Source organism: Arabidopsis lyrata, assembly GCF_000004255.2.
Source record: "Arabidopsis lyrata subsp. lyrata unplaced genomic scaffold ARALYscaffold_6, whole genome shotgun sequence".
Lineage (NCBI taxonomy): Eukaryota > Viridiplantae > Streptophyta > Magnoliopsida > Brassicales > Brassicaceae > Arabidopsis > Arabidopsis lyrata.
The window spans coordinates 20425978-20442773 of NW_003302550.1; the positions used below are offsets into that span (position 1 = coordinate 20425978).

At 35.2% G+C, this 16796-nt stretch overlaps 3 protein-coding genes across 3 annotated transcripts; 2 read left to right on the forward strand and 1 right to left on the reverse strand.

Annotated features, from left to right (window-relative positions):
• Positions 1 to 58: 58 nt before the first annotated feature.
• Positions 59 to 4952, reverse strand: LOC9310704 (ubiquitin carboxyl-terminal hydrolase 9). The gene is made up of 13 exons (XM_021021588.1): positions 4593 to 4952; positions 4248 to 4451; positions 3976 to 4120; positions 3777 to 3836; positions 3579 to 3677; positions 2949 to 3323; positions 2728 to 2865; positions 2410 to 2580; positions 2010 to 2267; positions 1756 to 1910; positions 1133 to 1666; positions 770 to 1040; positions 59 to 584 (listed from the first exon to the last, which is right to left on the reverse strand). The coding sequence occupies exons 1-13, from the start codon at positions 4742 to 4744 to the stop codon at positions 423 to 425; spliced, it is 2724 nt and encodes a 907-aa protein (XP_020877247.1). The 5' UTR covers positions 4745 to 4952; the 3' UTR covers positions 59 to 422.
• A 1853-nt stretch (positions 4953 to 6805) lies between these two features.
• On the forward strand, positions 6806 to 7785 carry LOC9310705 (pectinesterase inhibitor 5). The gene is made up of 2 exons (XM_002872477.2): positions 6806 to 7015; positions 7163 to 7785. Exons 1-2 carry the CDS (start codon positions 6806 to 6808, stop codon positions 7502 to 7504), a joined length of 552 nt encoding a protein of 183 aa, XP_002872523.1. The 3' UTR covers positions 7505 to 7785.
• Positions 7786 to 9220: 1435 nt separating this feature from the next.
• On the forward strand, positions 9221 to 10855 carry LOC9308593 (putative defensin-like protein 145). Its single transcript, XM_002872478.2, has 3 exons — positions 9221 to 9227; positions 9701 to 9760; positions 10534 to 10855. The coding sequence occupies exons 1-3, from the start codon at positions 9221 to 9223 to the stop codon at positions 10728 to 10730; spliced, it is 264 nt and encodes an 87-aa protein (XP_002872524.2). The 3' UTR covers positions 10731 to 10855.
• The last annotated feature ends 5941 nt before the right edge of the window (positions 10856 to 16796 follow it).

The following is a 16796-nucleotide window of genomic DNA, read 5'->3' on the forward strand; positions in this document are numbered from 1 at the left end:
CATTAATCCAGACATCAAAATTTCCTCATAGCCGTATCAATATATGAGCTTCACAAGCTACAAAAGTTTTTTTTTCATGACTTCATCTCAAAATCAATGAGTACTTCCGAAGAACAAACATATACTTGGTGTTGATAACATCACAACAAAGACTTCTATCTCTACACTTCTAAATCTGTTCATCACTTGATTTACTACCCAAAAAATTACCCCCTCACCTAGAAATTTCACTAATCAAACAATTTTCCGTACCTAAATCCAACATTCCATAACAACATCATAAAACCTGAAGCAGAACCCTTCAACCGAACCACCCGATTTAAATCAACAAAGAATAGAGGTGTCATCATCACCTGAGATGAGAGTAAGTGAGAGACAGTAACTTCGTGTTTGTTTTGCCAATTATGAGAGTTAAGGCTTGACTAATCCATATCACTCCTCGACATCTCAGCTGTTTGTGTCTCTGTTTCACTTCCCACTCTTCGGTAGAACAGTACATATGCAGCTGAGTTTTTGATTTCAGATTCATTTACTGATGAAACGTGACTATCATCGAAATGATACCATTTGTTGTCATCAATCAACTGCAGAAACAGTGACACATAAGATTAGATAACAAACTCATAAGAAGCACTGTCTAGTAGCAAGCAGAATGGGACAACTGTACGGGTGGATAGAAAGTCTAGTCTATTATACCATGATTAAGATTATGATGCATTTGTGCATATGCAAAGTAAAAAAAAAAAAAAAAAATAGTCAAGTAACCAACCTTCGCGTACGCAGTGTAATGACCACCACCAAGTCCACCGTAATGATTACTAATGGCATATAGTTCATATAGATATGACTGGCCATTCTTGTTTTTCACGTACTTGCTCAAGTCTAGATCCTGAATTGGGAAATTCACAAACGTATCAATCTTGTTCTTGAGATATCTGCTATATGTGAACCGTTTTAAATGGAACACAAGGATATCGGGCAACTTCCACAGGTCTAGCTTTTTGTTCGCTTGTCTGTGTTCTTTGCAGCTCGGACAAAACCTGGTTCAGAATGGTGAGAAAGATGGTCAAAGCTAAATCTTCAAATGAATCTATCAGTTTGTGTGACTTTAAGTTCAGGCAACGAGCTATACCACATATCATCTGGTCCCAGAGGTTCTTCTGCTAAAAAGGCCTCCAAACACGAAAACAGGGATATCGCTTCTTGTCTTGTCTTCTTTGCAGAGAAACTTGTTTTATGAACCTCCGGAAGATCATTCAAGTAGCTGGAATCATATGTTTCATGCTCACCCTCATTCCACTCGACTAAAACTTTTGTAATGGTACCCGGGCTCACAGAAGATTCAGACTGAAGTGGTTTATAGTTCAAACCACGTTCATCTGTCAAGAATATCCTGAAGGATAACTGTCCATCAGATGCATCGTCTATCTCGGTATCTGGGGATGATAAACTTGCGGATGTTTCGTCAGTAGTAGCATCAGCAAGGTGGCCATTGTCACTTCCGTTATGAATCTTAGACGAGGCATGGACCCTGTGCAGAGGTGACAGAAATCCAGAGATAACTGCATCAATGTCAGTTCCACTTAGTGGGTCTGTGTTGACATAAGTCACTAAAGGAGTTCCAAAAAGCTTCACGTCTCTGCCTCTAACACTCTCCAGAACATCCCTGTGGAACCCAATAATTATGATCCATAAAGCTTAACAAAAGGAAAAAAGAAGAGTTCTTAAGTAATCAATAAAACCAAGCATGCTTACCTTTCCAGCCCTCCATGAAGAATCTCGAGTTTTGCATTTCCTGATCCTTTCGGCATCTGATTTAACCGATACGCCACAATATGCTCATCATCTTTTATCGCGCTCAGTGAATCCAGGGGATTCTCAAAATATCTAAAGATCTTGTGATCATATACCTGAGAGGACAATTACACACAATCGTCAGGGATTTCAGCCCAAAAAAAAGGATGAAGGAAAAATATTAATACAAGAAAGGTACATGCCAAAAATCATACCTCTGCAAGTAATAGGCTCTCATCATCGGCTAGACAGCAAGCAGTACCTAATGCGGTAATGAGATCTCTAATAGATCCATGTTTAGGCACTGTTACCGTATATGGCATCGGAAGACGACTTCCATCACAATAAAACACCGTAACTGTCATGGATCGCGTAAGTGTTGATGGCAAAGGTACAGACAAGTACATGAAGGGATCAAAAGTGATTGATATTTTTCCGCAAACTGGACAAACCAGAGTTGACTTGTATTGGCCCTGAAAGAAATCGAATACCTATAAGAAATGGTCGGGAAAATAAAATACAGAAACTTGTAGTACTTGTATGAAAAACTAGAACAGTAGAACCAGATGAACATTCAATGGAAGAAGCGATTAGGAAACCGTAACAGATACTTACTTGACAGACGTTAACTATTACAGAATCATTTCGGGCCTTATGATAATTCCAAAGCTCTTCAGCAACTTCATCATCCGGACGACTGTCAGAATCTTTAAGTTCAATGTAAGGTTTTCGTTTGACCTTATTCAAATCTTCATGCAGCCCATCCAATAAGAAAGCAAGCAGTTCCTGAGACAACAATTTAATACATCATACACAAACAAAAATGAAATATTGTTTTCCTGTCAAAGAGGATAGCATAGAACAACAACAATGCCAGGAACAAAGAATCTGCTCAATTATGCACCATCATACATATTAGAGGAAATGACTAACTTGAGAATCATGCTGATTGTAACCACTAAACTGTGGAGCAAATCTAGCCAATTTTGTCTTAAAAGAGCGTGGTGCAACTGCGTTCCTTGATGACCATAATTTCTTCAACAAATCACCAAATGCGATAGCAAGCTCACCCTGGAAATTAAAGTATTAGAATAATATTCAGAACGCATGTGAGTACCATCAACTGAGGAAATAGAAAAGTATCAAGCACTTACACACATTCCCAAAGGATTATCTCTATTTATGTCATCACTGTAATCTTGCAAGAAGTAGTCAACAATTGGAGGTGTGTGGGCCAAACACTGAAGAGCGCTATTCATAAAGCAGGTATTTCCCAAATTACTCAATCCTGCTAATCCTCCCTTTTCTCCTTTTCCAAGAATACTCAAAGAATTGCAGCCGTCGTCTTCAGAAGTTATTCTCGGAAAGAGACTAAACTTGGACGAAGTGGAATGACCATTTGATAGGGTAGGCCCCCCAGCAATTGTAACACGCGACCTTGACGGTTCCAGAGGTACCAGAGCTAACTCATTTCCTGCCGAGCTAATAGCATATTGAGAGGAAGACGACCCATCAACTTCAAGAAGAATCTGCATGGGATGCACCAGTCAATGTCGAACAGAAAAACGAACATTGATATTAAGTGAGTTAAATGCGATTCGGTTTGTCTCAATAAAAGAACTCAAGAGGCATGCATTATCCAACAAGATCCTCTCAACAATATATTTGTCAACAAAGATTCAAGACAATGACCCAAAGTCAAGCTGTGACAATTGAAGTGCAAGTGACAAAGGTGATTCCTCAAGATTTGTCAATATAAGTATCACAGATCTCTAGATACTTACATCTTGGTCCATCTGAAGGCTAGACTCTTCCAGGCTCTTGTTAGATGAAGGATCCAAGAGTCCGTTTTTCCTCTTATGGAAATAATCCCATATGTGAGCCTGCTTATACATATCAGTGTGAATTAAAGAACACATCTCCATATAAAACAATGCGTATTTCATCAGAAAAAAAAATCTAGACATAGAAATGAAACACACCTTTTCTTGCGCTACCCCTGTCATAGTGCAAACCTTCTCACAAAGTTCCCTTATAGAGGTCTGAAACACGAACAACCCATATAAGAAAGGGACCAAAGTGGGGCCTAATAGTAAATACACAAAGAGTCTCTCGCTATGCATAAGCACAACAACTAGGTCGAAGCAAAACTAAGGGCCTGAGTAGTATGATGGGGCATACTTGTTTTCCCAACCGTATTGTAGTTCTACTCTCATCTCGTCCGTCTGTCAACATAAGGCAGAGTGGGTAAACCTCTACACTATAACTCCTACTATAAAAGCCTTGACAGATCAACTTTCTTTCTATCGGAGGACCTCCGCTATACCTGAAAGAGATATAAGACCAGGTTATGCCATTGAAAGCATATTTAACTAACAGTTGCACTGGAAGAGCAGGTGTATAAAACTAAACACAATTCAATCAAATGATGGCATAATAGACGAAACACTCACCATTCAACAAGTCTTTTCCAAACTTCTTGAGGAACTAAAACGTAGTCAACCCCTTCCACCAACAATCTACGAAGCTGTGGATCATTCGCGTCGCTTTCACTTTCGATAATATCATGGTTATCAATCGCTCCAGGCCTCGAGGACTCCCCACTTAGACATTCATTTGTCGATTGCTCAACATATTTCTGCCAGCTTGCATACCACCTGCACTCACACAACCATTAACTACGACTCAGACCAACACTCATATTTTAATTCCTCACCTAAATCAAACAATAGATCAAGATTCATGCATAACACTACTTGGATCATCATCATCATCAGCTAATCCAAAGAAACAAGAACCTTTTAGAGATGACAAAATACAAGTTTCCTTCTTTCAAATTATCTTCCGATTCGGTAATCAGCTCCGATACAATACGTTTCTCTTCGGCAGGAGTAGTCGGAAAATCACAGACTCCGTTTTCAATCATGAAATCGGAATTAGGGATCGTCATCTTCAAAAAGATGAACCAATTTGAAACGAAATCAAGAGAATCGGAGAAGATTAGAAGAAGAATTTGAAGGAACCCTAAATTGGAGGAGAAGAAGGAAGAAGAGAGAGTCAGAGAAAGGTCTTGTTGGTTGGATTCACGATCTCTATCAATTTTTATGGTCTTGTGTCTGTCTCATGTTTCCAATTTCCAAAGAAGTAGCAATTTCTTTTCTTGTAAACAATGAATTACTCTCGTTTTTCTATTTTCGAACTTGTTAAATTGTTAAAAAATATATATAATATATATATATATTCTGATTTCTAAATTAACTTTGTAATATGTATTTGGTTCAACAAGGAAGAGTTCGACGTTGGTTTTCATTCTTTTGATGTTGTTCCGGTCTTTGTTGAACCGATATTAAGTGACGACGTTATTGGGTCTGCGCGCCCAAGGCGAGTCCGTTTGTAGTTTTTCTTTTTTTCTAATAAATGGGAGACAAGTCTCCCTCTTTCACACCAAAAAAAAAAAAAAAAGGAAGAGTTCGACGTATTCTCATTATCTTTAGTTTCTTAAAATGCGAATGTGAAAACGGATAAATTGGCTCGAACTGTTCGAACCAAGAAACATCTTATCACCTATGTAAACAATTTTCTCCAACATTAGCTTATTTGAGCTAATCTATTATAATTGTTGACAAAAAAAAAAAAAAAAGATTGCGAACACCAAAGAAAGCAACTAGCATTTTAACAGCGAATTGTAGAGAAAGTATATATGATAATTCGACGGAAGATCCATACATTAAATTATCAGAGGCAAGAACATGAACGTAGCTTGCCACAAGCGAGAGAATGGTGAGTCGAAGATAATTCCGCGAAGACTTCGGAAAATTGAAAATTGGTTACGATCCAAAATAGGCATAATGACGTTGAAAAGGGTTCTTAATCATGGGTATCACCGGCTTGATACACGCTTCTTCTAAGGATATTGATAGGGTACATACATGGTTTCGCAAAGAGGGGTTCGGAATCTAAATCAAGGTTCTCTCTATCAAAGAGGATGATTGTAGCATAGACTCTTAGACACGTTAAAACGATTAGCAGCACTAAAGATATCTTTCTCCAGGGATAATAAAAGATTCTTAGCTATCCTAAGTTCCTAACTATCAATGTCAAAACAAAGTGGAATTAGAGTCTTTGGCCAATCTCAGCAAAGTTAGGAAACGTCAGTAGAATAGGGAATGCCAAAGATTCATAATCAATCATAATGAGAACGGTCTTTGATTTTTTTTGTTCAACAACATTTTATAAAATGTTACACTCCATCAAAGGAGGAATTGATTACAACCGAAAAAAGCGAATTCATCAAGACTAATAGAATCGCTACACCAAACGCCAAGCGAATTACACAAAAGCAATAGATAAAAGGATAGACTAGCAATCTTAACAGTACTCAAGCAATAAACATCCTCGCGGAATCTTTAAACCTTGAGAAAATTAGAGCTAAGAAGTGGAGCTCTGCCATTGGAAGGAAAGAGCACAAATAGTGATCTGTTGCTCGTGATTGACACTGCAACAAAGGCAGAATTAACAACCCTAATTTCGGCTACCAAAGCAGAGGCGATAAAGCACCATTTTGAATAGTATCACACCAAATTAGTGTTTATTGGTGAGACTATTGCATTACACTAAAACAGTATCATTTTAGTGTCCCATTGGAGAGGATCTTAACATTTTTTTACCGCTCGGTAAACCAAACAAAAATAGAAACAAAAATTACAAAATGATTTTTACTATTTATAAAAAAAAAAAACACAAGTAAATATAGAACTTCTATAATATAAATAACATTATCTCTAATAATCTATCCTTAAATCCAATGAAGTTGTTATTCCAAACAGTTTACTACCACTAACCTGCTATGTTCATAACTAATTTAATACTATTCTATTTTTTTCTCGAATTTAATATTTTCCATTTGAAGCCACCAATTAAGCTAATTTAGTAAGTACCATTTTAAGCTTTCAGATATCTTGAGTATAAATAAAGTGTTTGAAAATACCAAATAGATTTGTTTCTTCTCAATATGGCCACAATGTTCATCAAACACATCATGTTTCCTTTGTCGTTGTTATTACTCTTGTTCATTGCGTCTCCAACTACAAACGCGATGCTTATCAAAGACATGTATACATTTTGCAAGGAGACAGCAGATGTGGACTTCTGCTTGAAATACATTGGAACGGACAAACGTATATTAGCCGCAAAAGACTTCAACGACGTTCTTTTAATTGCGGTAACGTTAGATAATAGCTTGTAAATTTCGTTAACTATTATGTATTTTTTATTTATCAAATAGAAAGAACAGATCATAAATTGAAAACATGAGACATGGAAATCTACTTAATATATTTTTTGAGTTCTAATTAAAACATTTTATCAGTTTTCTCAGTGCAAAATCCAAGTGAGCGAGGCAACCAAACAAATCAACAAAGTCCGTCAAAACTTTAGTGGTCCGAATGGGAAAAGACGAATCAAACGTTGTGAGATAAACTATGGGCTAGCTTCAGCTTTATTCGATGAAGCTTATGAAATAGGAATACTAAAAGGGGTACAAAACAAAGCTCACAATGCCGCATTGGATGGCTTAGACTATGTGCGTGCATGCGAAGACGAATGGAAGATCAATGGTCCAGTACAAAAGTCTCCTCTCACTTTCTATAACACAAATATTGACAAACTATTTTCTATTATTTTTATTATTGTCCAGAAGCTTAATGGCTAGATGTCCTCTAGACGGGGTCTTGGAGTTGGAAGGAAGCAACTCCTTGTTATGGGCAAATAGTTTAAGGCAAATACTATATCGTTGAATGCTACACTTTCGAAAAAGAATTGTTTAGAGATGGTTAAGATGAAGACAAATCCAAATGACGACAAAGTTCCCCTCAACGAATTTTGTCTCCTCTATAGGAACTTTCCTAATTTGTTCTTGAAATTTATGATTAAAATTTGCTAATTTTTGTTTACAATTTTTGTTCTTTATATTATAAAGCTTAAACTTTGATATATCCCTAGTGATTGATATTTCCAAACTTATGTAAATTTTGTAGAATCTTCTCCACCGGATTTGTTAAACTTACCGGATGTTCAATATTACATTTTGGTTGACAAATTTTGCAACTTGAAATAATGAATATAGTTTTTGGGGTTTCGTTTTATAGTTTCATCATTCTCTCCAATGAATAAAAAGAGAAAAAAGAGCAAATGTACAACTAAAATATTTAAAGAAAGATGCTAAATTATAAGTTTAGAGGATTAAGTCTCATTTTGTTTCTGTTTTTCATAACTTTTAAGCTTAGAGCCATTTTTGTATCTTTTTGTCCCTAGAGTTTCTCTTTAAGTTCCCATGGTTGATGGTTCTCTTTCATTTTCCAGTTTCCATCCCTTCTCTTTTCATACTCTTAAACCCAATAACATCTCAAACTATATATATGACCATCCAAAATGCTAGTTCTAAATCATTAGAGTAGATTTATTCCAAATACAATCAACTTTAATATGAGGAGCATATTGGATCAATGATTTGAGATGATTATAATGTTTTTTTTCAAATCTCCCCTTATTGGATGGATGATTATTTAAAATAGTTTAAAATCCCCTGTTATTGAATCAAATATTTGTTAAAACTATGGGGAATTTTGAAAAATGCCCATTTTGGTGTGCCATTTTTCATAAATGTCTCCTTGAGCTATCCATTTTCAAAAATATCTCTCATTAAATTTTAAATGTATATAAAGTTTTATAAGGTTTATACACATACAAAGGTAGTTTGTTATGCTTTTATAAGATTACACACATATTTGGGTATATCTCAGATTTTAGAAGCATTTTTGATAATGTTTTAGGGAGAGAGCATTTTTGAAAAGTGGTATTGGAAAATTACCTATTAAATTTAAAACCCTTGAAATTGCTTATTAAAAGGTGTATATTTGATCATGTTTTATGGAATGCGAATTTTTTTAGATGTTGTATTGGGAAATTAATTATTAAAGCCCCTGAAATCATGTTTGATATAATTTAATAAAAAAAAGATTTTTTTTTCCAATAACGCATGATTTAAAGTAATTGTTATAAAATATTAATTCAATAACCAAGGATTTTGAATAATCTTAGGGGGCATTTCAAAATTTTCTTTTATCCAATACTACTTTTCAAAAATGCCACCACCTTAAAACATGATCAAAAATATCCTAAAAATCTGAGATCTACTCATATATGTGTGTAAGCTTATAAAAACATACACAAACTATTTTTACAAGGGTGTAAAACCTTATAAATTGTAAAATCTTATAAATACCTTGTAAAACCTTAAAAAACACCTTATAAAATTTATAAACTACTCTATAAATACTTGGATCGAGTCTCTGAGTAGTGGTTACCATCCAGAAGTACCTTATAAACTTTATAAACTTTTCAGATTTAACGAGAGACATTTTAGAAAATGGACAGTTGAAATGACATTTTTGAAAAGAGACACACCATAAAGAGGATTTTCTAAATGGACAGTTGAAAGGACATTTTTGAAAAGAGACACGCCATAAAGAGGATTTTAGAAACCTATTTCAATTGTTTCGTTCTAAATTAACTTTCCTTTTTAATGAAAACCAAATTGCTAATTTTGAATATCTTTGCCATTTTTAGTATATATACTTTAAATTAGATATGAATTTTATGAAGTCAGTGTTTTTACTTTATTTGGAAAATAATTTCTAAAAATATGAGCCACTCTAAAGCTTTTAACCTACCAAATGAGCAGAAAGCTGAACCTGAATTTAAGGAGATAAATAGCTTAAGATAGATATTCATAATGAGGGATACACCCAATTTCTTATATTTAAATTTTCGTCTTTTTTATTGTATTCTTTAAACATAATCAATTTTCAGAGAAAAAAACACAAGATAATTATTTATATCATCTAAGATGAAAAAGAACTTTCTTTTCTCGTTACCGTTCTAACTCTCTTCATCCTTTTTGTGATAGGTTTGTCTCATTTTACATTTAACCTGATCTTTTTAAGAGAAGTAAATACAAATACCTTATGTTAAGAAAATAATCATTTATGTTATATAAAAAAATTTTCAAAATGAAAATTTATTATCCAATTACATTATATCGAGTTTTATGCTAGACCTAGAAAATAGATACCCAAAACGTATATTTGAAACTTTTTTACATATTTTGGTTAATTCCTTCATTTTATAAACATACATATGAGCTTATTATATTAGCAATAAATATTTTGATGGAAATTGCTTCAACATATTTTCTTTGCTTTTTTTTTTCATTATCAATGATAGTCGTCTTGTGCCGCATATATAAATGTATCACACTCTTTTTTCATTTAGTAAATATTAATACTCTATAGTTTTAGCTTTTAAAGTAATTTTATGTGATACCTCTATATTCTTTTTAGTTACAATTGTATCTATTTGTCAAAAATATTCAAAGTTTTTTTTTTTTTGAATAAATATGTCAAGATATATTTTTTTGTTTCATTAATATTTATTTTTTAAGTTAAATGATATGAAAATTTTAAACTACCCCTTTGTAAGAGACTTAGTTCTTATAATGTTATGTATGAAAAATAATAAGATTTATTTTTTGTGAATTTAATAATCAAAATTTGAAAAACTGCAATTGTAAATATGTTATTAATATGCAATATATAAAATCTGCAAAACATCTATATTTTACTAGAAAATGTTCTTCACTTTTAATTACTAAAATTGAGATTTTATGTTTATATATAACAGTATCAGGAGTGGATCAAAGAAGACAAGTGAAACAAACATGGTGTTCTAGACCTTTACCTAACCAAACTGGGAAATGTATCATCGAAGAATATGAGTCTAAATGTAGGCAGAAGTGGAAAGGGAATCGTACAGAGGCTACATGTCGTCACCAATGCACTTGCCATTTTCGTTGCCCCTGGCTTCAAGGTCAGGCCTGACAAATATGAGGCTAAGTGCAATGTTGAGTAAAAATTTTAAATTTGACCTAATTTGTTTATCATGTAATTGTGGACTCTCAAATATTTTGCTTTATTTACCTAGAAAATCTATTGAAATTAATTATTTTTATATAAATATACAAGACTGGCTCCACAAATCTTTTCCATATCCTCATACCCCAAGCCTCGGAAAATTAGAGGTTTAATATGATTGTTTGATGGGTATATATGCTCAGACCTGCATGGGCGTTAATGTTTTTTTTAATTCCTTCCATCTATTTTGCCACGACAGACTGATGCATTAGTCTAAATGAGAGAACATTCGATCTCATATGAGCATGTCTGGCTCATGGCTCAAAGTTGATGAAGCTAGAGTTTAATTTAAGCCATTGTGTCAGAGTGGTTAAGTATTTTACTTCCCTTCGAAAGGTATATCAGGCCTGGGCGTTCGGATATTCGGGTTGGGTTCGGGTCGGGTTTTTCGGATTTAGAAAACTAAGACCCGTTCGGGTATTTTAAAACTTCCGGTTCGGATCGGGTATTTCGGGTTCGGATTCGGATTTATCCGAAGTATCCAAATATTAAAAAATTTGTATCCGATTCTATGCAAAGTATTGAAAATACTCAAAAAGTCTTTAAATTTTAAGTACTTTATACCTGAATCTAACCAAAAGTAGCTAAAACAACCGAAAATATCTTAATATCCAAATAATTTAGACACTTATGTTATTACAAGTATATATATTACTAATATATTATGGTAGTGAATGGTGAAAGTGTTTTGGCGTTTTTCATTTTTTATTATTGAAAACCGCACCTATGTTACCATTCAACACCTTCTCAGAAATATGTGTTTTAAAAAAAAAAAAAAAAAAAAAAGTAAACTGCGGATTTCAAAAAAGGGATAAAAAGCATGGACCGCATTTCAAAGTGAAGTCAGGTCCTTACCCTGCGGTCCAACCGAAAAACGCAGTGGACAATAGCCACTTATTTACTTTTGATTTTTTTAATGTTATAAATCATTATGTACATATTGTTATAATAATTACTTTATTTTATGGTGTATATAAATATAAATAATGGAGAAAGAATTTATACCCTCAGAAGGATCGGGATACTGAAAATAAAAAGATGAGAGGAGGAGAGAGATTTCTTATAACTTCTTATTGTTGAAGTATCAATTGTGATTTTACAATGAACGTTTAACGTTCTATTTATAGAGAAAAAGATAAGTTACTATGCACGCATAGTGACGGTGGGCTCCACACATTTTACGTAAACAATTGCGGCTGCCTGACTTCTTTGATTGTGGCTGCCTGACTTCTTTGACATTTGTAACACTCCCCCTTGGAGACCAGTGTCACTATTGTCTTGTGTAATGTCTTCTGTTGTCTCGTTAAAAACCTTTCTAAGTAAACCCAGTGGGAAAAACCTTAGTAGGTAAAAAGAGTACAACGACGTAGTCTCCCCCTCGAGTGATCAACTTTACAGATCTCGTTGGTGGCGCATTCCAATAGCATAGACATGCTTCTTGAACACCGAGGTAGGTAGTGATTTTGTGAAAAGATCTGCAGCATTGTCACATGATCGGACATATTTGACTTCAATGTCTTTATTCTTCTCAAGTTCTTGGGTGTATGAAAAGAATTTCGGAGGGATATGTTTGGTTCTATCACTTTTGATATATCCTTCCTTCGTTTGGGCAACGCATGCAGCATTATCTTCATATAGGATGGTTGGCTCTTTATTTGTGTTGATCCCACTGCTTGATTGTATGTGTTGGCTTATTGATCTCAACCATACACATTCTCTACTTGCTTCATGAAGTGCAATGATTTCAGCATGATTTGAAGAAGTAGCCACAAGCGTTTGCTTCTGGGAACGCCAGGATATAGCAGTGCCTCCGATTGTAAAGACATATCCAGTCTGTGATCGGGCTTTATGTGGATCTGATAAGTATCCCGCATCTGCAAAACCAACCATTTGCCCTTTTGAATTTTTTGGATAAAATAATCCTAAATTTATCGTCCCTTGAAGATATCGGAAGATATGTTTAATCCCATTCCAATGCCTTCTCGTAGGAGATGAAATGAATCTTGCCAAAAGATTAACGGCAAATGATATATCAGGTCTTGTATAATTCGCAAGATACATAAGGGCTCCAATTGCACTTAGATACGGTACTTCAGGACCAAGTATCTCTTCATTTTCCTCATGCGGTCGAAATGGATCACTCTCAACGTTAAGTGATCTAACGACCATAGGAGTACTAAGAGGAGTTGCCTTATCCATGTTGAATCGTTTTAGCACTCTTTTAGTATACGTGGATTGGTGCACAAATATACCCTTTTGGGAATGTTCAATTTGTAGGCCAAGACAAAACTTTGTTTGTCCGAGATCTTTCATCTCGAATTCCCCTTTTAAATAGTTTGTTGCTTTCTGTATTTCATCTTGAGTCCCAATTATATTTAGATCATCAACATATACCGCGATTATCACAAATCCGGATTTTGTTTTCCGGATGAAAACACATGGGCATATAGGATCGTTTACGTATCCTTCTTTCGTTAAATGTTCACTGAGACGATTATACCACATTCGCCCAGATTGCTTTAACCCATATAATGATCTTTGTAACTTTATTGCACATAACTCTTTGGGTTTAGATTTCAATGCTTCTGGCATCTTAAACCCGTCGGGAACTCTCATATAGATATCTGTATCTAATGATCCATACAAATATGCTGTAACAACATCCATGAGACGCATTTCTAAATTTTTATCAGCCGCTAGACTCATCAAGAATCTAAACGTTATTGCATCCATAACGGGGGAATATGTTTCCTCATAATCAATCCCGTGTCTTTGAGAAAATCCTTGAGCTACTAGACGAGCCTTGTATCTCGTAATTTCATTTTTCTCATTTCGTTTTCTAACGAAAACCCACTTGTATCCAACCGGTCTCACATCTTCAGGTGTGAGTATAATAGGTCCGAATACATTTCGCTTATTAAGTGAATCAAGTTCGACTTGGATGGCATCCTTCCATTTTATCCAGTCGTGTCTCTTTTGACATTCATATACAGACTGTGGTTCTGGATCTTCGTTTTCCTCATTTATTTCTTTTGCTACTAGGTATGAGAAAACGTCATCGACTTCATCCATTTTATTTCGATCCCAGATCTTTCCATTATGGATATAGTTGATAGAAATCTCATGATTTCCTTCAGGCTCATGATGCTCATCATTGTCATTAGACTCATGATTCGTTTCTAGCTTTTCAGCTTCCTTTCGCTTTCTAGGATTTTTATCCTTAGAACCAACTGGTCTACCACGCTTCAGGCGTGTTCTAGACTCACGTGTATCGTCTGCTTTTCCATGTTCTTGTGAAATTTCAATCCGAGCAGGAACATTTGCAGCTGGAATATGTGATTTGGTTATCGTTTTAGTATCTGCAAAAGCATCAGGTAATTGATTTGCTATACTTTGTAAGTGCATAATTCGTCGAACTTCCAGTTCCGACTGTTTTGTAGGAGGATCAAGATGTAACAAAGATGGTACACTCCACTTTATATCTTTCCTACTTGTTTGCTTTCTCCCCCTAGAACTGGGAACTCTTTTTCATCAAAATGACAGTCAGCAAAGCGTGCCGTAAAGAGGTCACCAGTTCGAGGTTCTAAATACCTTATAATGGATGGAGAATCATAACCCACATATATCCCTAACCTTTGTTGTGGTCCCATCTTTGTACGTTGTGGCGGTGCTACAGGCACATATACCGCACAACCGAAAATCTTTAGATGAGAAATATTTGGTTCACGACCAAATACTAGTTGTAATGGGGAATATTTATGATATGCACTTGGTCTCATTCGGATGAGTGCTTCAGCATGCAAAATAGCGTGTCCCCATACAGAGGTTGGGAGTTTTGACCTCATGATCAATGGTCTTGCAATTAATTGCAGGCGTTTAATTAAAGATTCAGCCAAACCATTTTGTGTATGAACATGAGCTACAGGATGTTCTACTTCAATTCCCGTTACCATACAATAATCATTAAAAGCTTGGGATGTGAATTCACCAGCGTTGTCTAGTCTAACTCTTTTAATAGGGTAATTAGAAAACTGAGCCCTCAGTTTGATTATTTGAGTTAGAAATCTTGCAAATGCCATATTTCGAGATGATAATAGACAAACATGTGACCATCTGCTGGATGCGTCAATTAATACCATGAAATAGTGGAATGGTCCACATGGTGGATGTATTGGTCCACAAATATCTCCTTGAATTCGTTCAAGGAATTTTGGTGATTCTTTATCAATTTTGGTTGGCGATGGCCTTATGATAAGTTTTCCAAGAGAACATGCGGCACATGTCTTTTTATTCCCATGATATATCTCCTGGATTTTCAATGGGTGTCCATGTGTGCTCTCTATGATTTTTCGCATCATCGAGGTGCCTGGATGACCGAGGCGATCATGCCATAATGTGAAATCTTCTGGATTTCTTTTAATCACTAGATGCGATTCGATTGCACTTATATGAGTATAATGCAATCCTGAAGGAAGTTTTGGAAATTTTTCCAATATAAGCCTTTTTCCCGATTTATCAGAAGTTATGTACATATACTTCTTTTCATTCTCAGTTGCAGACTGAGTATCATATCCTTGAAGGTATATGTCTTTGAAACTCAACAAATTCCTTTTAGATTTTGGAGAATACAAGGCATTTTTTATGGAAAACTTGGTTCCATTAGGCAACATAAAGTTGGCCATACCAGTTCCTTCAATCACGTCTACAGGACCTGATATTGTATTGACAATCATGTTTGTCGGTTTTAAGTTAGAGAAATATCTTTTGTCCTTTAGAATAGTGTGTGTTGTCCCACTATCTGGTATACAAATTTCTCGAGCCATTTCCTTGGAGATTGTTTTATCCATTTCTGTGATTAAGATAAACATCAATAAAAAGAAAGTAAATTTTATTCATAAAAGGAAAACACACAATAATTATACATTAAATTGTTGTTAAAACAACATTATTTTTCAAAATAACAAAAGCATAATATTATATATATGACATAACTAGAGACTATTTCAGCAGTCTCAATACAAGCTCTTTAGTTAACCGTAAAAGCGGTCTAATCCAAATCATTTGCAAAGGAGGGAGAATCGAGATACGATGTATCCTCGAAGTTTTCTGCTAAATTGACTTCTTTCCCTTTTCCTTTCGTGGAATTCATGTACAGCTTACAAAGATGTGGAGGAGTTCGACACGTACGGGCCCAATGTCCCTTAGATCCACATCTATAACACACATTCTCACTCTTCTGGGTGGAATTTTCTTGGTGTTCCTTCCCTTTTGAATCATTTTGAGGACGAACCCATTTGAACGACCCCCTTCCACGTGAGTTGTAATTTCTTCCACGCCCACGATTAAAACGACCACCACGACCCCGATATGATTGATTCCCTTTCTCAGGATAGTTTACATCCTTTTTCTCCGGATTTTTTACATCCGTTGCATTCACTTCAGGGAATGTTTTGGTTCCTGCAGGCCGAGCATTGTGGTTTTTGATGAGAAGTTCATTATTCTTCTCTGCTATCATAAGCGCCACAATCAGCTCGGAAAACATTTTGTACTTGCAGTTCCTGTATTGTTCTGCAAGAACATAGTGCTCCTTATGGAATGTAAGGTAGGTTTTATTGAGCATTTCGTCTTCGCTCACTTTCTTACCACAGTATTCCAATTGAGCCACGATTCTTAACATGGTAGAATTATACTGTGCTACCTTGTTAAAATCTAGGAACCTCAAATTTGCCCATTCGTCAAGGGCATGTGGGAGAGTTATTGCTTTCTGGTTGTCAAACCTATTTTTTAAAGCTTTCCACAACTCCGCGGGGTCTTTTACATTTGCATAATCATGCATCAGATTTTCATCTAGATGCTTTCTTAGAAAAATTATCGCCTTTGCCTTTTCATTGGCAGGTGATTCATTTTTCTCTTTTATCGTCTCCAATAGATTCTGCGAATCTAAATGAAGTTCCACATCAGTGGTCCATGCTA